Source organism: Drosophila rhopaloa, unplaced genomic scaffold, assembly GCF_018152115.1.
Source record: "Drosophila rhopaloa isolate 14029-0021.01 unplaced genomic scaffold, ASM1815211v1 contig_47, whole genome shotgun sequence".
NCBI classification, from domain to species: Eukaryota; Metazoa; Arthropoda; class Insecta; order Diptera; family Drosophilidae; genus Drosophila; species Drosophila rhopaloa.
The window spans coordinates 524,770-545,465 of record NW_025335142.1 but is presented as its reverse complement, the minus strand read 5'-3'; the positions used below and the strand labels follow the sequence as shown (position 1 = coordinate 545,465).

The window sequence follows — 20,696 nt, the reverse complement described above, 5'->3', positions numbered from 1 at the left end:
ATGATGGGAAAATAATCGCATGGATATAAAAATAGATAGTTTAAATGCATTTTACATTAATTGAAAATAATAAATAAATATATATTTAAGACTTCTTAAATTATAATAAAACTTGGTATTTGTAAACCAGTTTTGTATACAAATAATTATAAATATTTAAAATTATAATGTTATATTGATCTTATAAAATAAATATAAATAACTTTCTTAAAATAAAACAGTTTTATGGAATAAATAATTAAAACCGCTCAAATTCTACAAATAATATGTATGCCGATTGAATTCAAGTCCAACGATTTACACTTTTTTAAGTTCATTACTTAGTCCATTATTTTTATTAAGCTCTGCGCGTTTATCTCGTGTACTTTGTGGTAATGCCCACAATCAAGTCCTGCCTCTCATGGACCACCACCTGTTGATGGAAAACCACAGAGACATAAAGAGACAGACACAGCTCCCAGTAAACCACAAGCACTCCCACATTTTCGATTGATATATTAGCTGCCCATTCATCTTGTGTTTATCAGGATGGCCATTGTGGTCAATCAGCGGCTCATTTTCGCACTCATGGACAAATCAATTTAATTACTGAGCACCCAAAGCTGTCGAGCTTTATGCCAAATGTTGGCCAATCCCTTGCAGAGATGCCGGTCTAGACTTCTGCCCGTTAAATCTCTTAGTTTACATTAGGTCAAGAGTGCATCGAATAGGTTTATCAAAAAAGAAAAGAATTGTTAATCCTTAGCGTTCGCTCAAGAGCATATGTATCCATTTTTTGTTGATTTTAACGTTAACCGAGTTTGGATGAACACAATAAAGATGATTTAAAGGCCCTAAATAATGGCAGGTAAATAAATTTATTGCGTTATTTGCACATACTTTCCCTATCTTTAATGTTCGCGTTAAAAGGAATTGCTTTATGTATTTTGAAGTTATTGTATTTCGTGGATTTAAAAAAACGGTATATTGTTTTCAATATGTAGTTAGAGTTCATGGAGTGTTTAATTTTCACCCATCCTTTAAGTTAGATATATATTATATTAACACCATTTATTGATGGTTATTTTGACTATATTGAATAATAGCCTTTTGATAGTTAATTTCGTATTAAGTTCTTTCGAATTTTAAAAATGGCATTATGAGTTAAACATGTAATCAATGAGCAGCGATAATAAATGGAGTTTTAAGGCCAGTCTTAGCATTCAAAACACTATTGTTGGTAATACCGTCCTAACTTTAAGTACTTTTTTTCAAAAAGGTCATTATGGTTTACTTTGGTTCCGGATAGTTTATTTCAGAATCTTTGGGAAGATGAGATGGTCTGATCCGAGTGACCTGGTCATCACTGGTCCCCCGCCTTACCTTAAACCGCGACATGCCCTCCCCGAAGCTGCCGGCACTGGTCCCGTCGTCGTCCTCCAGACTACTTCCGCCGCCCAGCATGGACTCGTGCAGCTTGGTGCTCGTCCTTCGCCCCACCGCCGCCTTGTAGTAGTAGGGCGGATGCTGGTGGCGACCCACACCCGCTGCCACGCCCACATTGGCGGCGGTGTTGGTGGCGGTGGCGGTGGCGATGACCGAGTCCTCGTAGCCCATCAGCTCGATGGATGGGTGTTCGCATTTGCAGCGGTGCGGCGGTGTGCGATGTCCATGCTGGTGGTGCGGGTGCGGATGTGGGTGGATGTGGGAGTGGAGGATGGAGTGGGTATGTTGCAGCTGCTGCTGCTGCCTGCCCTTGTTGCCATTGTGGTGGCTGTGACTGTTGCTGCCACTCTGCTGAGGAGGCTGAGGTGGCGGCGGTATGTCTGCGGGTGTTATATAGATCTTCCCACCCAGATTTTCGCCTCCCGTCTGTTTGCTGGGCCAGTGGAACTCATCAAACTCGCTGGAGCTGTTGGTCAGTTGGTGTTGCAGTTGCTGCTGTTGCTGTTGCTGCTGCTGTTGCTGTTGCTCCCACTGCAATTGTCTTTGCTGCTGTCGCAGGCAGCTTTGTTGCTGTTGCTGCTGTTGCTGTTGCTGCTTGTGGTAGCGATAATATTGATGATGTGCAGCTGCATTGGCAGTGGCTGGCAGATGATACTTGTTTTGGTTTTTTTTTGGCGGGGAGAAAAGGAACACACATAAAATTGGTTGTGGACAGCTTCCTGTTAAATCTGTTTCTCTGTGCGGATACTCCATATGGACATGGTTGTTCGTGTGCTCTGTTGGGTGTGTGTAAGACTCAAAGCAGAAGGACATCCAACGGCAAACACAAATTGAAGCAGAAACAAAGGGGCAAGCTTTAACTACAAGAATGAACACAACACAAAGGATAAAAGGCAACGCGGCAAATTCATTCTCTAACCTCTGAACTGATTGATCAACTTAAATAAATGCTTCTAGAAATTTAAAGAATGGTTCTTTGGGTATTTTCAAAGAAATGTATATTTTTTAAAGATGGTAAAAACTTGATTGTTTGATTTTAGTCACAACTGGCAACATCTATTTCTCTTTCGTTAATATTAATTTTGTTTTTATAATTTCAACATTTTTGTAGTAAATTTTCATTAAAAATTACTTTAGAAATCCTTAATGTTTAAAGGGATTTTTCTGATTAACTAATAATTACAAATTTGAACAAATTTGGCACGTATAATTGTAAAACATTTAAAAATTAAACAATATCCGGGAATCACTTTTCACTTTTATTTAAATAACTTAAATATTTCAAACTATGGTTCTTAAATACTATATAAAGCGTTCATAAATTTTAAAACCATTTTAAGAAAACATGCTAGAACGGGAAGCATAGTGCAGCTTATAAAAACTAATTTAATTGTAAATTTTAAATAGGTACAGATTAAAGCTTATATTGAACATATTTGCATTAAAATATACGCCTTAGCTATTTAGATAATGGTTTATATCTAAATTTAAGTAGTGTAAAGTTTTGCTATCAACTTAGTTCAACTCAACATTTCCACCTCAACAAATTAGATCAACAAGAATTCTTGAATCCCCCATCGGGAAAACCACGAAAACTAAGTTATGAAATGAAATTTGCGCCAAAGTCTAGTAAAGTAAATAACGAAATCAAACTTGGAACGAGCCAAAAACTATGGCAGTACGGGCCAAAAGAAAAAAAACAGCACCAAAAATCCAAATAAAAAGAGGAATAAAAAAAAAGAAAATGGACCGAGTGAGATTTTGCACCAAATACATTAGCTCGATTTGGTTTGGCGAGTGCAGTGCTCACCGCAATTATTTAATTACACTCTGGCACTACGTAAGCCCCCAGCCATCAATGGGGTTTCTGGCCAACTCCCGCCGGATTTTGGGTTTAATCAAAGAGCCAACCAAGTCAAGCTCAACACAAAGGGGGAACCAACGGCTGAACGAAACTTTTGTTGCAACTTTTCGGTGCAGCCAAGCAAATCGAGGCGCGACCCTTGATCCCTGGGATGCGGGAGGGGGCAGGAAACAGGGGTAGGTGTGGGGGGTAAGGGACAATGAAGAGGCGCCCACATGCAGGCGGCCCCCCTTTACTTGCATTCAGACTACCCGATTCGTATCGCTAATGATGATCAAATAACGACCAAATGTCGACCGCCTCGCTCTCAAACACACCGACACAGAGAAAAAAGTCAAAAAAGGAAAAGAAAAAAAACTAACGATATAGCTACATGCCGAAAAGTTTTTCTAAATCAATGTCAAAAACGATTTAATTTGAGAATACTTAAGTTTCCTTTAATTATTTGTGAAGAGTCTTAGTGGCGCCTTGAGGTTTAAAAATAAATTGAAACTTGTCTTAAAGAACTAAAATGAAAAAATCGATTTTTTAATGTTTTTTTGTACGTTTACGTTTATTATACAAATATTTTTCAACAAGGCTTAATTAAAAGTTGCCCTAAGCCTAGTTTTATATTTAAACCAAAAGAAATTAATTGTGCTATCAATTTTTTATCTTTGAATAAATTCGGAGTTTTTAAAGAAATTTATGTTGATTTTTTTCTCTGGGTGTAGTCTTTCATAGACACAGACAAAACGGACACAAAATCGTTAGCCCACTTGGCAGGGCACCAGCAAATTTGTGCACTCTCGCCCTTTAACTGTGTCACGGCTCCTTCCCCATCTCCAATCTCCAATCGCCCAGCCCGACCTCCGACCCACAATCTTCCGATGTCGTCTGGCGTAATGAGCAGTCTTTCGATTCTCTTCCTGGCAGAAAGGGGTTGGACGTACACAAATGATATGTAAATACCAAACAATTTGCCATGAGCTGGCTGGCTGGCTGGCTGCTTTGAGGGCCTATTTGATTAGTGCTTGATCAGTGCGCCAAAAAGCAGCAAAGTTTGCTTGATTTTTGGCAGCCCATTTGAAGGATACTGGAAACATGGTAACGAGTCATGTTAATTGAGGATGGCAACGCCAAGTGTTGTCATAACTGATATGTAATCAAGTTGCAGACAAAAGGGTCAAAGGCTCGTGGTATTTGACTATACATTTTTCTTTGTTGCTTTAAATGCAACATACATATATGTAATCAGTTAATTTGGCTTTTTTATTCTTTCATATTTTATTCTGGACATAATACTTTTAGATAAATATTTCGGACATATTTAAAATTTGTACGACCACATTGACCCTAATCTTTTAAAATTGTGAATCTTCCTTTAAAAATTTATTTTATTATTCCATTAATTCTATACTGGCAAAAAACTTTAAACATTTTCTGACTTTATATTAAATAATAATTCTGATAGTTATAAAATCTTTCAATAAGCTGCTTTTCATTGTCATCAATGACACTTTTTTGTTAAAATCTGAATTCAGTTAAATACAAAAAGTATAGCCATTTACTGCTGCTCAATAATTGTTCTATAAACCATGTTTAATCTTCTCTCTCGCATTACAGCCTGGGAAACATTTCACTCTTTTTAGCCGGCATGAAAAACATTTTCATTTCAACGGGAATACGAGAATTAGAATGCGTAGACATAATAAATTATATTTTTTGACACACAAACCCACAGCCCACACGTATGGGTGTGCGTACGTGTGGCAAACACCTAAATGTAGGCAATAAAATTTCAACAAAATAACCATATGCATAAATATGTTTTAAGTGCTACGTGAATAACGCCCAGAACTCCCTTAAACACGCCCATAATTTATGCAAAAAAACATACATAGAAAAATCATTGTGGGAAAAATTAATATTCAAACAGAACGATGGGTTGGAATCGCCTAACCACTTATCATGCACTCTTCCCTTCTTGCAAGGGCAACCATGAAATATGCAGGACAAACAATTGGGTTTTGGTAAATATCCGGACCAAAATGCAACCAAAAATCGGTCTGCAAAAATCATAGCAAATATATATCATGCCAGCAATCAAACAGTGAATATGCAAATAAAAGTTGATACTTTAATTGCGTAGGATCAAAGGGTTTCATTACTATTCTGTTTTCATAGTTGTAAAAGCTTTAAATGCATGCAATATTTTTCGTGGCAATTATGTGTGAGTTGTGGGCATTGGTTTTGGAGGATTTGTTTTTTAGTTTTTATTTATTCTTGAAAGAAAGATTTTAAAATGTTTAGCACCATTACATACCTGATCACTTTGTGCTGTTTCAGTCACCGAAACATCATTACCAGACATTTTATCTGATTTTAATTACTCAGGTTTCCGCGTCTAACTTTGCATGAAGTTTACTACTTTATGGCTGCTATAAAAAAAATAAATAAAATGGGTTTTATTTATATGCAATTAAATTGGTTTGGTATTTCATTCAGTTTCCAGTTCGGCAATTCTCGTTTTGCATTCCACATTTCTTCGGCATTTTTTCGCATTTATTCTGACACTTTAGCAATGATTTATTGCACACATTTTATTTGCACTTCACATACTTTTCAAAAATGTTCACATCTGTTTTTAAAACGTTTTCTCTTTGTCGTTTATTTTTCTAGGCATTCTAACTGATGCAGGGATTTATAACATTGCACGTTTATTTTTTGGTTATATACATCTATATTTTGTGAATTACTTGTTCAAATCGTTTGTTATGTTATTTATAATTAAGTTTTACTTTTACGGAGGGTTATGTAATAACAGAAATTTTTCCTTGCTGAATATGTTAAATATGTTTTCGTTCTTTTAAGGCCACAGGGACGCGTGTAATTTATCCCAAGAAAATAACTGCTGCCTGTCACTTAATGCAAATTAAACAATTTAAATGAGCAAACAAACGAAACCAAGAAAATCCGAATTGAGAAAGGAGCGAAGACAGACTAAGAAGTTTTTGTGGCAGGCACACAAACACAGACAGCCAAACTGTGCATTGCACATAACTCGTAACTCATACGCCCCGTTGTACAATGAGAATGGCCGCGTTTATAAACGCTGGCTTGCTTGTTTGTTTGTTTGTCGGTTGGTTTGTTTGCCCGCCTGGCTGCGGTTTTCAATTGTCAGTGGCACAGCGAACGAAGAGAGCCCAAGAGCCCAAAAGGAGGAAAACGTTAAAAAAGTGAAAAAGTAAAATAAATAAGAAATACCAAATAAATTGAATTGCGTAGCCGACTATAAAAAGACAGCCAACGTAGGTGAGTGGAGCAAAGCCAACTGGAAGCGAAGATAAAAGCACAGCATCCCCAAGGGGAAAAAATAAAAAAAATAAACAAAAACAGGACAGAACACACAGCCATACAACAAATGTGATAAATGTGCTGCGACCTTTGTGGTAATGTGCATAAAATATATTTCTAAATTGTCAAACGGGAGATAGCGTCCAAAAACTTTGAAGTTGTCGAAAGAGATCAGAACACAAGATGTGATTGTATTTCGTTTATCTGAATTCCATTTGGAGCAGATGCTAAAAGCTTGTCTTTGAATCTGTCTTCAGTCGGTTAAAGCTATTCTAATTTTCAGGCAATACACAATGAAAGCACAAATTGACAATTTTAGAATTAAAAATGAATTGAAATCAAAAGCAATTGAATTATTTCTTCTCAGAAATGGTAGGTAGTTTTCATATCTATATGAATCTTTCAAAAGTCGTCTTTAAAGCTTTTGCCTTTGGTGTCTAATAAACTTGTTTAGCTGGGAATAAATTTATAATGTATCATAAGTTTATATTTGTACGTTAAAAATTCAATATAAAAGATTTACCGAGAACACATCTTCATTTGTTTTTTAAATTTTCCTTGACTAATGTCTTGTTATGTGATCCTATTTTCTGACTTGACAAAATTGTGTGGCTTAAGCAAATAAATATCCCACTTTAAATCTTAACGACTGTCTATCCATTAAGTAACTTAACAACTGACCAAAGCAAACAAGTATTTGACGAAAATGCCCATTTAAGTTTCTAAACTTGCGGTTGAGTTGGAATTTGATGTCCCTAGTGGCGGTCACATCTGCAAGGCTGCCTAAATACATTAAATATTAATGAGTTTAAAAGCGACAAGGAATTTGTTGTCCCTGAATAAGGGATAAGCCACGCTCAACTGACAAATCGCTGGGTTATTGATATAGGAGCTAGGATTACTCACTCTTCATCCGAGTGGTTTCCGTGCGACTCGTCTGCTAATCCAACAGATGCAATGTGCTCGCCGGACTATTTGATTTTTCATTTGTGCATTTGTCAAGTGCGAGTACAAGAAATTGCAAGTGGCAACCGACAGGCGGCGGATAGCCAAACAAACAAACATAGTGGAAAATAGGGTAGGGAATAGGGCAAGAACCAACAGAAGTTTCATCAATTTTACACAATCCACTTAACTTGAAAAGCCAGAGGGCAGTCACTCACAGAAATCGAGAAGGGAAGAGCTCTATTGGGGAGCATTCTCTATCTTTTCCAATTCATTTGAATTTCTGTTGGGGCAAGAAAATGGCAGCTAATTACTAGACGATAGATACTGCTAAAAACCCGATGAAACGTGGCAAAAAACACTTAAACTAAATTTTCAATGGATTTATAGTGATATTTGTATAGATTAGTTGTGATAGCATAGCCATAATTAAAGGTTACACGACAAATGTCCAAAAAAGAGGTGTTCACTGGGAAATTCCTGTCTTTTTACTTCTTGTTCCTTTACAAAATCGGAAACACCCAACTGAACCACTAGTTCATGCAGCATGAGTAATCCCAAAGCCAGTCCCAGCACCTGATTATCCGAATTAGCCAGTAAGCTGTATACACTGCCGATCAATGTGGTAATTCCCAGAATAAAGAATTTAAATGCCGGCCATGGTCTCATTCATCCAGAGGATATCCACTCAGAAAAAAAATGATTTGCAAGGCCAAAAATCATCAAGGATCTAGGAAGTTTTATTAAATCGGCAAAATTCAAAAATTACAAACAATCTAATGCCCATGTCCATAACTGAAGCTCCATAAAACACACTTTTGCTATACTCATTCGGAAAACTTTTAAAGTCCATAGACAGTGGCTCTGATCAGAGAGAAGACTATGGGACGTTTGCCGATTTCATATATAAGTGTTTTTGAATGCCAGTTAGTTCCATAAAGATGGCACATAATAACCACGGATGTTAAAAGAGAATATAAATAACTATAGTTACTGCCCACGGTGACAAAGATCACAGTTGGTAATCCAATAAGAATAAATTCTAGCAGGAATCGACGCGTCGACAAGGGTGGCATGTGCCCACAAATAATCCAAAAAAGGATAAAACCCAACGGGGTGAGCATTATAGCTACAAACACTTTCTATAAATTCACTTGTTTTATATTTCCAAGTCTTCAGATTAATTTCCTCATCGTAGTTTGAATTGGGAAACTCGGTTCTTAAAAACGATACATAAAACGTTTACAATGTCAAATGGATCTATGAATACAATAACTCATGGAAGAATAACAATACCCTTAACGAAAAAGTCTTGCTTTAAATTTTAAAAATTCATTGCGCAAAATGATTTTTTTTTATTATGATCTTTTCTATTTTCCAAAACATTTCAACATTTACCTTTATTAGATTGATATATTGTAAACTCAAAGACAGCTCGATTTATAACTGATTATAGAAATAATTGGTCAATACACGAAAACAAGGTCCATCCTTGTGTGGCGTGTTCTAAAATCTAATAATAAAGATTATAGTGGTAAGAATGTTCGAAAAGTAAACCTTGTTTTGAATTTAATTTAATTGTTTAAAAAAGTTATTGCGTCTTAATTTTGAAAATCTTGTTTTAAATTTTTGTAACTTTTATATTGCGAATTTCGGATCAGTTATTTAACACGGTTTTTCAACACTGTGTTCTTCTGAAAAAAGAGTCACCACAGCATTAGCTGTCAAATTGAATTGAAAGTAAACAGAGAAATGAAAAAAGTCTGATTACAACCTATTCGGAACTCTTTCGATTCACTTGGGCAACTTGGCCACCTCACTTCGACTGGTTTTGTTTCGTTTAACTGAACTTCAAAATGTCTTCTTCCGAAACCGATTTTATTGCCGAGGAGGATGAACCGCCAGGATCCTTCGCTCCGGCGCCAGTGAGTCCCAATCCAAATCTTCAGGCCAGTCAATCGGTGGTGATCTCGCCCTCGGTGTCCATCACTTCGGTGGATGGCAGCCATATATCAGAATCCGAAGACTCCTACGTGGACTGGCAGCCGCACTTTTCGGAGACCGGAATCGCCACCTCGGAAAGGATGGAAGTTGGTGCAATTCCGGAACACTGGCTGTATGGCCTGCGTTCGGTGCCAGCTACTACCAATTTGAGGCCCAGGCGTCGCTGGAACTCTGTGAGCCGCTCGGGTTCGCCAACGGCCTCAACTTCATCGACGTCGACAGCGCCATTCCCTCAGCAGTATTCCAACCTGGACCGGCGACCCCATTGGGGAGATAGCCACTACATAGACAACGAATCCGAACACGTGAATCGGATCTCCGATATCCTGATGGACATGGAGAGTCGGAGCCAAAGGATAGGATCCCGCCGGAGCCGTCAGCGACGCAATCGTCGCATACAGGCACAGGCTCGAGCTATATTTCGGGCTCAACGGTTGTTGAATGGGTCCGCCACCGATGTCGACGACTTCTCCGATCTGGACTCCACGGACCGACTGCCCCGGAACATGGCCCGAGTTCCCCGGCGTGGAAACAGTATCAGCGATTGCAGCCAGTGCAGCAGCGACGATGAACAGGACAAGATCAAGGGCAAAAACAAGCCAACAGTTCCTAGTCATCTGGTCGAATGGTTGTATCCAGTTTAATTTGAAATGGCCTTTTTAGTTTTTTAGTTGTCGAAATGGTTGATAACTATTTTGGTTTAGGCTCCTTATAACTGAGTCTGGTAGTGCATTGGCTGTTAAGAGGCTTCCAATTTAATTAAATCTTAAATGTATATCAACAATTTAAAAGTCAGGTCGTTGAATTTTTTATTGTTCGTATTCAGAAGCTGGGCTTGCCAATCATAGAATATTAAACGCCAAGTTTTTACTGTTCGGCAAACTGTTTCGCTGCCTTCGAACAACACATGGACTAATTAATATCGTCTTGAAATTGCAATTTGGTTCGTGGATTAAAACTTTAAAATCGCTGTCTGTAACACAGGTATTTTCACTACAACTAAATTTAAGTACTTGAAATGTACACCTGTACTTGACTGAATTCCCTTAACTGCTGAAAAGTTCAACTTGTAAACAAAATAAGATCTTAAGTCTCCTAAAATGGATAACAACTCGAAGCTCGAAGCAAGTTGCTTTTAAGCGGCCGCTAAGGGTCCTGCTACTTGTTGAAAGTCTTTAAGGTCTTCTCATCTAGCGGCGAGTTTTTCCTTCATTGTTTTTCCCAGTTTTCCAAGCAGCCGCTACCACTTCATACGGAGAAGTGTTTATATGCATCTGGGGGGCGGGAAGTTGGAAATAATAATGAATTTGCGGCATGCCACACAAACACTTGCTGCGGCCGCAACATGTGCCAGATTTTAGCCCCGGATATCAGCAGTAGCTGCACATGCATATGCTCCGGCCGGAGACCAATCCCACACGGAGAAAGATAGTTCCGAATTACTTTTGAGTACTCAGAAATACTGAAATTGTTACTTAATCCAATTCAATGGTATTAAATAAATGGGGCTATGTAATGTTCTAAATTTAAACATCAATAACTCACTTGCTTTGAGCAATTTTAATATGTATTTCATAAAGAAGTACCCTTTTTATTTTTGCAGTGCCTTCTCAATGGCATCACCATCACCACCCCACTGGCTCATTCTTTAACCCACTGTGCGGCATGTGTGGCAGCTAATATGTTGGCTTGGCAGTGTCGCCTCTTGGAGCCGTTGAAAAATGCACTGACATGTGCCACAGCTGCTGCCTACCCCCAAGGTCCCCCGCCTCCCCCTTCGGCCCCTGTAGATCCCCATTTTCTCATTTTCCCATTTCCACCTCCCCCCTGAAACAAATGCACAGGGCGTGGGCGGTTGCGTGTGCTTTTCAACGGGGGGCGTGTTGATGCGCTAAACAATAGCTATAAAAAGGATTAACTTGCATAACAAAGGAGATTCCAAGGGGCGGAGGACTTGCAGCCGGCAGGGCTTGGCATATAAATTTCAACAACGCAGCAAACCGAACACTCGGCATTGGTCGAGTTTCAAATTTATAGCTCATACTCCTTCGCCCAGTTACCATTTTACCCGTGAGCATATGGTCTCGAATTGCAGCTTGCTCCAAAGTTTTACTATTATAGCTCTTGATATTAGTACTAATCAGATAATACTCCTATGCTTTATTGATGGTTGTAAGTAGCGCTGCATTGTTCAAGCTAGATTTATCGTGTCTTTCGAAAATAACTCCAGGTAACCGCGAACTATTTAAGTGTATATTTCTTTACTTTATAATTTAAAGGAATAGATTTTTGTGGCTTATTTCTCTTGCTCAGAAACTTACAGAAATAATTTACAATTGGCTCATATAAATTATTTGTTATTTTTTTTAAATTAGTGGATAAAAATCTCAAAAGGAGTTTGAATTTAATTCTATGTACGTTTTAAAGTCCATTTAAATAATGTTTTACTCTTCAATTAGAAATGTTAAAAAGGTTAAATTGTTTGTTATATTTAAAATAATTTTAAAAGAAAGGTTTATTTAACTTTTGTAAGGTATGCTGTGACCTAAATCTGTGGTTCTGACGACATAATACGAACTAAGGTTGTGATAAATAAGTCTACGAATATTTCAGCTCAAAAGGTTTCCTATTTTTAATTTTAGATGGTTATAAAATAAAAAGCAAGCAACTTTATTGATTCCAACTTTTTATTCTATCATGATAATAAAATGTCTATTGTCGGATGTTTAACAGTTCGTGGCCCTCTTTAAAGCCCTCCTTAACCCCATTGCACCCTTTAACCCGTTCCCGGACATAGCCCTTTGTCCATCCCTGTGGCGCCTGGAAAAGGAGGACAGCATTTCAGTCAACTGCAACTGCTGCAATTTCTCATTTTAATAAAAATGCAAATGTCTTCTGTTGAAGAAAGTCAAGCTAGCATCACGCTGTCTCTTTCTATTATCGCTATACCACGATTTTCCTTCTCTTTCTCCTGCATCCTTTGCTCATATTAAACGCCAGCAAACTTTTCGATTTTACGGTATAACGAAAACAAAAGCAAGAGCTTTCAAAAAAAAAAAAACAGCCACGGATGCCGTAAGTACGAAAAAAGTACGGAAAGACAAATAAGTTTTCAATAAGGTCCTTAAGAATGTTAAAAGGAATGAAAATAGAGGATTGCACTCAGCTGAAGGTTGAGTAAAACAAAGTGTCAGTTTACAGCTGTCACGACCCGAGGGATATAAGTCGCCTCTCTCGCTCCCTCTCTCCCTGCCTCCCTCCCACTCTTTCAGGTCCTGTTGCTGACTCGCATTTAACGTTGTGCCGCCACGGGGGTACTGCACTTCTTGTCTGCGGTCTGCAGTGGTGAAAATTGGGAAATGTTCCCAAACATATGTGTTTACGTGATGACGATGGTTGTAAAATTCAGCAATCTATAAGCTTTAGAGTAAATGACAAATTAGTGAAATAATTATGTTCTATCGCAAGCACATTATCTCAAAATTTTGATTTAAAAAAATTTGTATTTAAAATAAATGGAAAACTTTACAACAATTTATTCACTTTACAGCCATATTTAATGATTTTATAATGAATTTGTAGTTTTTTTTGTGATGAGCAACAAATATTTAATTTGCTCCTAGTTGTTCTATTACTTAATGGAATCAAACAAAAAGACCTCCTAACGAGGTAAACCAGATGATAATAAACATGTTTGATTCCTTTTAGTTAAAAAATGACTAAGAAGAATTTGTCCTCATCAAATTGGCTTGGCAGGAAACTCTGCTCATTTAACTAAGGACTATAAAGGACTGAATTTCCTGGGAAAAGCTATAAGGTAAAACTCAAAAAATCAAGTCGTAGAACAAACGTTTTTTAGCACAATTAAAATGATTCCAGGATCCTAAAGCCCTGAGTTAATGGTTATCCGAAGACAAGGAAGAGAAAAAATCTTCTTTTTTGAATAAATTTTAAATAATAATAGCCTATTTTACAAATAAAGAAAAAAAATTTTTTTTTAAAATTCCCCAAAATTTAATTAAAAGTCTAGTATTTAAATACCAACTGGTAAAGTTTAGCACCCCTGGCTTGCCTACATAAAAGCTCAAATTTCGAAATTTTAACTATTAACAAATTAATCTTCAAGTCTTGGTACGAACTCTCCTTAGGTAAAGCGATATTTTTCGATCGGTACTTCACTCTTTCTGATCGGATTAACACAGCTGATTTGCAATTCTGCGGCTAAATGTTAGTAGTCGCCTTACCACACTTTCACCTTGCCCACCGTCACCACGTATGGCGTCGTCCACAATAATATAACTAATTTGGTTTTATCTGCTTTTCACTTTATCTGCTTTTCACAAATTGTGGCATTAATAAAAACCATCTAAATGTTTCCGATAATTATTTTAAAGTTATCCGCTTTTAAGAGATTTAATTTTTGTTTTGAAATACTTTGCCAGCACCACCGGCAAAACATCACGTTGCCCACACACATATCAGGCATTGAGCCGTGCGGGCCGGTCTTAATTAATCTAATTGAAATAATGCCAGCGACAGGCGAGAGTCGCACATATGGCCGGCTTACGGGCACTAACAATGGCTTAGGACAATGCCTGCTTCCTACAAAGTAGATCCCAGATGGCAGCGGGATGGGGACCCTGACCAACAAAAGGTTCTTTGTTTTCAGAGAGGTGGCTGCGGGACACGAAGTGCGCACTGCTTTAGATAGCCAAGCTGGAATCTACTTAAATGGGAATCTCGTTGACGGACCCACTTTAGTGGCAGAGGTTAAGGTGAATACTACACACTCGGCTTTACTATTTAATTAAAAATATTTACAATAAACATTTAATCAGCCAAGGACTCTTAGCTCTTTTTTATACCCGTTACTCATTGAGTAAAATGGTATATTGTATTCTTTTTAAAGTATGTAATAGATAGATGAAAGCGTTTCCGACCCTATAAAGTATATACAGATTGATATTATCTTATAATCGATGCTCTTGACTAATGCTTGTTTCTTGTTTCCTTGTTTCAATATTTAATTTGTGAGTCTACTTCAAATTGTAATAATGCATAATGTACAATTGGCTTTTCCACTACTTGTTCTTCTCGTAAAAGATAACAAAATATTTTCAGTCTATCTAAACTTTATTAACACAATGACTCTTTTATAGTCATAAATAGTTTTAGAACACGTAAAATGAATTTGTAATACGAATTACCAATATGAAAGTTCGTCTTCTAAATGCTTTGGATACAACTCACACGTAAAGATTTCAACACACTTTAATTTCAATTATTACTGCATAAAGATGACGAGATAAAAACCGCCAGAATCTTTACGTTTTCGACACGGGAGCTTGAGTTCCAGTTCCTTCGTTCGGTTTGGTTCCTGTCTTAACTGCCGATTCATCCGCCTTGCCCACATATTTTTCCACCGTGGTGAGGACTCTATCGACATTGCTGCCCACGAACTGGATGAGGGTCACTCGGTTCTTGATGATCAGGAACGTGGGCATGCTACTGATCTCGTACTGGATGGCCAGATCCTCGTTTTGATCCACGTCTATCTTGAGGATTATCATGCGTCCGGAGTACTCCGTTGCCAGTTGCTCCAAACGGGGCCCAATCATCGCGCAGGGACCACACCACGTGGCATAGAACTCGACGAGAATATGTTTGTTGGGCCCCGCATCATTGACTAGTTTGTCGTAGGCGCTCTTCGAATCCACAACGATCACCTTCTTGTGCACGGCAGCCATCGGTCTCCTACGAGTTAGCAACTTAACTCCAAATTTTATTCAACAAATTTTCCAACAAACAATTTAGATTTTTCTTTAGTTTTCTTGTGTTACTTTTTAAGAGTAAGTGACAATAGGTTCTTAGCTAGTTGCGAATATATCTTGCTAATGGATGTGTTTCTTGGTGAGCGTATTGTGGCTTGCACCTTTACATTTTGCTGCCATTTTTGTGCTTTTCTTTGGTTGCACTTCTCAACGTGATGTTATATATAGTCCAAACCAGAGCTTAACAACAACTTATTTAAAGCAAATGAAACATTAAAATAAGAAAATACAAAAATTAATAATATTTTTGGATTCTCATAAAAAAGGATAAATAACAAATGTCCACTATTTATTAACCATTAACGGTTAGTAAAAAAGACAAATTATAGGATGTCTCTGGAAGTTTCTAAAGTCTTTGCGTTTTAAGCCATGATGGTAGATTATCGTCAAAGTTTTGTAGTTTTAAAAGTTGTTTAAAAAGGGTATGTGTGGCTTATTTTCCATTTTCTTGGCATTTTTCATAGTGTTGGCAGCTTGTTTGTCTTGTCTTGCATTTGTCACAAATTAAGACAAATGCACCGTGGTTTCTTGAGTGTGTTTAAGTCGCACCCGCCCCTTTCAGCGTTGGTTGCTACATGTTTGCTTGCCACAATGGGGGCGTTATCTCTAGAGTGTGTTTACCTAAGCCTTTCTCTTACTGTCTTGTTGCTTTCATTTCATGCTCTTTTTGTTTTCCACTTTTTTACTCTGTGGGATTGTGTTCACGTGGCTGTTTGCGGTCTAAGGCCGCTTCGAGTGTATCTTTCAGTTGACTCTGAAATTCTTTTGGCTGGGCTCTTTAAGCTCTTGGCACTTGACAATGCGATAGTCGTTGATAATCCGGTGGCTGTATCTGGTTCCACTGAGCAAAAATCATTTTTTTAATGAAAATAAACTTTCTATGTCAAATATATGTGAATTTAATCATTGAATAAACGATGAAACAAACGTTTATACACTTTAGAAAGAATTACTCATATCAAAGTTAATATTGGGAAGTTAACTGTTGCACTCTACAACAATATTTTTCGCAGTGTTGCACTGGTTTTTCGTCTGCGTGTTCGACTTGCATAACCTAATGAGCGGCGCTTAGCGACGAAACGAAATGGAATGAAACGGAAATGGTGCCGCGTGTGCAGCACCGGTGCAGTATGTTGTGCAATCAGTTTAGTATCCGGTAGTCGCAAGGATTTTCGGTCCCGCCAGGGAAAGTGCTGACCTCGTCCCGCCGTCGAAAGCCGCGATTGCGAAAGGTAATAAAGTGACGAGCATGGGAATAAGGCAAGCATCCAGCGAACACATTTCGCCGCCATATATTCGTGTTTTTGATGGAGCACCAGACGAGTGGAATAAGTCACGTAGCTGGCAAGACAAATTGCTTCAAGTGCACGGAACACACTCGTGGACTTTCAGTTTCCTCGGGCTAGTCGGTTATGCGGTTAGACAGTTATTTTTATTGCGCATACGCCATGTGGATGGCATGCGGAATAAATACATATATGTACGCGTTTTGCGGTCAACTAGAAATAGGGTCGAAATGGGGCTAGGATTATTGTCACTCTTGTCGCAAATCAAATTTCGGGTGACTCTGAGCCAAAAGATCAGACATTCGTGATGGATTTCTTCTGGCTTTAGTGCGAATAATATTACGTTGATGGTTATAGCTGGTAATGTATCTTACTCCCAGCTCTGGACCATGAAACCGCCAGGAAATCTGAGAAATTTGTCCGTCATAGTGTGAAGTTTTCAGATAAACTCAGAAATTCCAACTATCTGCCCCCCTAAGTATGCTATTTTCAGGCTTTCTGCAGTTTAGCTTTGGCTTTCTGCTGTTGTTCTGCAGGTCAGCAGATGCTTGTGTGCGTTTCAGGCCACATAATTGGCTTTTGTTTTTCGGAACAACAACAGAATTGGTGTTTTAGAGCACGTTTAAGCATGTCAATGCCAGATGCTGGCAGACAAAATGATGAACAATCCGAACAAAGGCCACAGAAGACAGAAGACAAGCCCAAATACCGAACACCAACATCAACACCAAAACGGCAATTTCAGTTAACAAGTTTATGAGCTCCGCCAGGCGACAATGAAAGTCTCGTGCATTTGGATTTTTGAGTGTGTCGTTGGTTGGGCCAAAGGCCCCTACTTCCTGCCACCCTTATTTCCGTTTCCTGTTTGGCCACACTGGGGAAAAAACTATTACCCAACATTGGGGATTTGACATGGAACTTCTTAAATCTTAATTAAGACCTTCACAATAAAGACCTCGCTTGTTAGCTTACTTCCAATTTTTAAAACCCATTATACTTGGCATAAGTTGATATCTTATGAAAAACAATGCTAATAATTACATTTAAATTCCAGCTTAAGTTTTCAACTTAAGTGGCTTAAAAAACGATGTTAAATTCAGTTATATTTCCTGAAAAATCATGAGCTTAAAGTCTTTATGTTGTTATATCCAGTATATACTTATCTCGTAATTAGGAAAAAGCCATAGCAAGGAGACAAACAACCTTTGTTTCTGTGTAGCATTGCACATTCATTTGCCTGCCAGGACGAACACAATACGGTTCTGCCTGCCACAAATGCCTTTTGTCAACGAAAGTCTTTCGAAAACACAAGCAGATTTTATTTGCTGCCAAAAATTTTGATGCTCGAATCGAAGCTGGAGATTTTCCCCATTTCCCAGGCGCTCAGCTCCGGATTTTCCCCGGCTCCTGTTGTCCTGGTTCTCGTGCCGGGGGTCCTGCGTTCGGGCTCACCCTTAACCACATGACAGTTGGCATTTGGCGGTGCTGAGCCTTGTAATGAGCTTGGGCGTGGGGAAGGAGGTCCTTTTAGGGTCCTTTGGCGGAGGATAAACAGGAGTAACAGGAGGCGTTGGCGCATAAACAGGACTACGAGCACGCCCCTCTGCTTGAAGCATTCACAGTTTTTACAAGCTGCTAATGTGGACCTGACTTTTGTTGGTTTTTCTGTTCGTCGCAGCCGTGTAAATGGGATTTGCATTCGCCTGCTGAATTTGGCAGGCAGAAGTCCTTTTATGTTCGGGCTTTGGCGAGAATCCGCAAATTGGATGGCTGCAACTCATTGGAATTGCTTCATTCGGGCGCAGAATTGGCGGGGTACTTATCGACCCTATGAACTTTGGGCTGACTGTACTTAGCGGCAGGATGGTAGGTTTATTTTATTATTGAGCTTACCCGCAGGATTTTCAGAGAGCTGGCTCTTAGCATTATAAATGTGAAGCTATTTGTAACTATGTTACAAATTGTAGCTAAATTATAAGTTTTTAGCAAGTATAGAGAAAGTTTAGGATTCTGTATAGTTAATTATTTGTAGATTTTTAAATGTCTTAAATTTAAAAATGTTGTACTCTAAAAAAAATGTAAACAGTGATAATTTTCTGTTTGCCTTTTAATATCTAAAACCCAGTTTCCGCATTTAATCAATTGACTTTCAATTGTTAGCCATTGCCATTGGTAGTCGACTTCATACGTGACTGTACTTGACTCAGATCGTTCTCGTTCTTTGCAAGAGTTGCGCCATAATTAATCACTTTAAAATGCAAATATCTTGCCAATACTTAGCCGACAGCTTGCAAAATGGTTCAATAAACTAAATGCCACATCCAGCAAACTTCAGATCCCTAAGCAGCTTTTCTCGGGGCCCCCAACTCTTTTCAATCCCCTTAACCCTCGACTCGGGCAAAGTTTCAATCAATCAAATGCCATGATAGAAATCATCAGCAGCAGGCAGTGAGCAAAAAGGATAAAGGCAGTTGAGTAACTCCCAACAGAGCTCACGAGTGGCATGAAAACCACATGTGCCTTTACATTTTAAGCCCCATATGGCGGAAGGAGTAGCTCTTTTCCCGAACGGGTTGCCCTTGTCGTGGTCCTGTTACCACTCCTGCTCCTGGCCTGCTTATTTTCCTGACTGCCTAACAAGCTGCGTCAACAAACTAAACCACTTTGAAATTAACACGTTACATTGACATTGACAGCTTTATGCGTGGCATGCCAAGTGTCGCCAAACTAGGAACTGGAACAGGAGCACGCTAAAGAATCAGAGCCACACTCAAAAAATATAAGAATTAGTTTTAAATGATATGTTACACAGGAGAAAATGGCCAATGCAATTCAAAATTGAGCACTAAGAGATAAAATCTCATTATACTTATAAGTTCAATCTAACAATTAATTAGGCACCAGCGAAATTTGAGATTCTTCAGTAATAATAAAAACCATTTGATCAAAATACAAAATAAATTATTTAAATTATTTAAAAATTCAAAGTACATCAAGTATATATACATTTATGTAATTAGCAATAAATTTGTTATATATTTATATATTTATTATCAAACTCCACATGATTATATTTGATATATATATATTATTATATATAACAGACTTAGTTAAATCTGATTAACGTAACATTACCATGTGTTTCCGTAACATTTAATAAATAAAAGTTCAAGCAAAACTTCGATAAATGCATGCAGATATATGAAGCGGAGAAATCGGAAGACGGTTTTTCTAAGTGTACTACCAGAGCTGCTCCATGATGAGGTAGTGGCAAGCTGTCACTTACCGAAGTATCGCTGAATGCTGGGCGGGAAGAATCCTGGAAAGGGACTCGCACAAAAGCGGAAGTCGTGCAAAAAAGGCAATTTCCGTTGGGCGGAGTGGGCAGGCGCAGATATGTCAAACTGGCGAAAAAGGGGGCGGTGCAGATGCCACCCAAATCGCGGTGGCATCTCTGGCACAGGAATTACCAATTCAAATGTCAGGCTATGGCAAAACACTTCATGCGGAATTAAATTCAGTGTCAATTGGTTTGCCGCCTAACGAGAATTGTTCGCGGATGCTGTTTGAATTCGAATGTAAAAAGCTGTTTGCCAGCAGCCTTAACCCATTAGTTACCCGGCAAGGTTAAGGGATCGAGGGCCTTGAGAACCCTTTAAGTCTGCCACGCAATTGTTTCCCTCCATTTGTTTTTTCCACAACCGACCCAAACAATTTTTCAACTTCCTCCATTCTTTTCACTTAACTTTTTTTCTTAATTTCGGTGCGTGCTTGAACTGACCCAACAGAATTTATGTTTGGCCAGGCTAAGCCCCACCTATCCCAAATCGGGGTAAAAGCAAAAATTAGTCAGAGGCGGTGGGTAAGGGGGGCCTGGGGGGCATTGAAAGTGCAAGTACTGCAAAAGCAAACTGTGCGGAAATATTTAAGGACTGGAGAGCTCTCGGGTTCGTTTGTTCTCGGGCTTCCAGAGCTGTTTGCGATAATTGGAGGTGCTCGAGGAGA

At 38.5% G+C, this 20,696-nt stretch overlaps 3 protein-coding genes across 5 annotated transcripts in view; 1 reads left to right on the top strand and 2 right to left on the bottom strand.

Moving 5' to 3' along the window:
• LOC108041019 (venom dipeptidyl peptidase 4) overlaps positions 1 to 20,696 on the bottom strand; it is an 85,005-nt gene that overhangs the window by 9,903 nt on the left and 54,406 nt on the right. The window contains exon 2 of one of the 3 annotated variants that reach the window (XM_044461565.1): positions 5,595 to 5,709. The exons of 1 other annotated variant lie outside the window; for it this stretch is intronic. In XM_044461565.1, the coding sequence (XP_044317500.1) occupies positions 5,595 to 5,642 (48 nt within the window). In that variant the 5' untranslated portion in view covers positions 5,643 to 5,709. Of the gene's footprint in view, positions 1 to 1,362; positions 2,194 to 5,594; positions 5,710 to 20,696 lie in introns of those variants that run through there. One more of the 3 variants, XM_044461566.1, reaches the window with a different exon arrangement.
• Positions 9,304 to 10,365, top strand: LOC108040065. Its single transcript, XM_017117307.2, has one exon. It carries the CDS (start codon positions 9,427 to 9,429, stop codon positions 10,216 to 10,218), a length of 792 nt encoding a protein of 263 aa, XP_016972796.2. The 5' UTR covers positions 9,304 to 9,426; the 3' UTR covers positions 10,219 to 10,365.
• On the bottom strand, positions 14,689 to 15,474 carry LOC108040066 (thioredoxin-2). Its single transcript, XM_017117308.2, has one exon. The coding sequence runs from the start codon at positions 15,319 to 15,321 to the stop codon at positions 14,899 to 14,901; it is 423 nt and encodes a 140-aa protein (XP_016972797.1). The 5' UTR covers positions 15,322 to 15,474; the 3' UTR covers positions 14,689 to 14,898.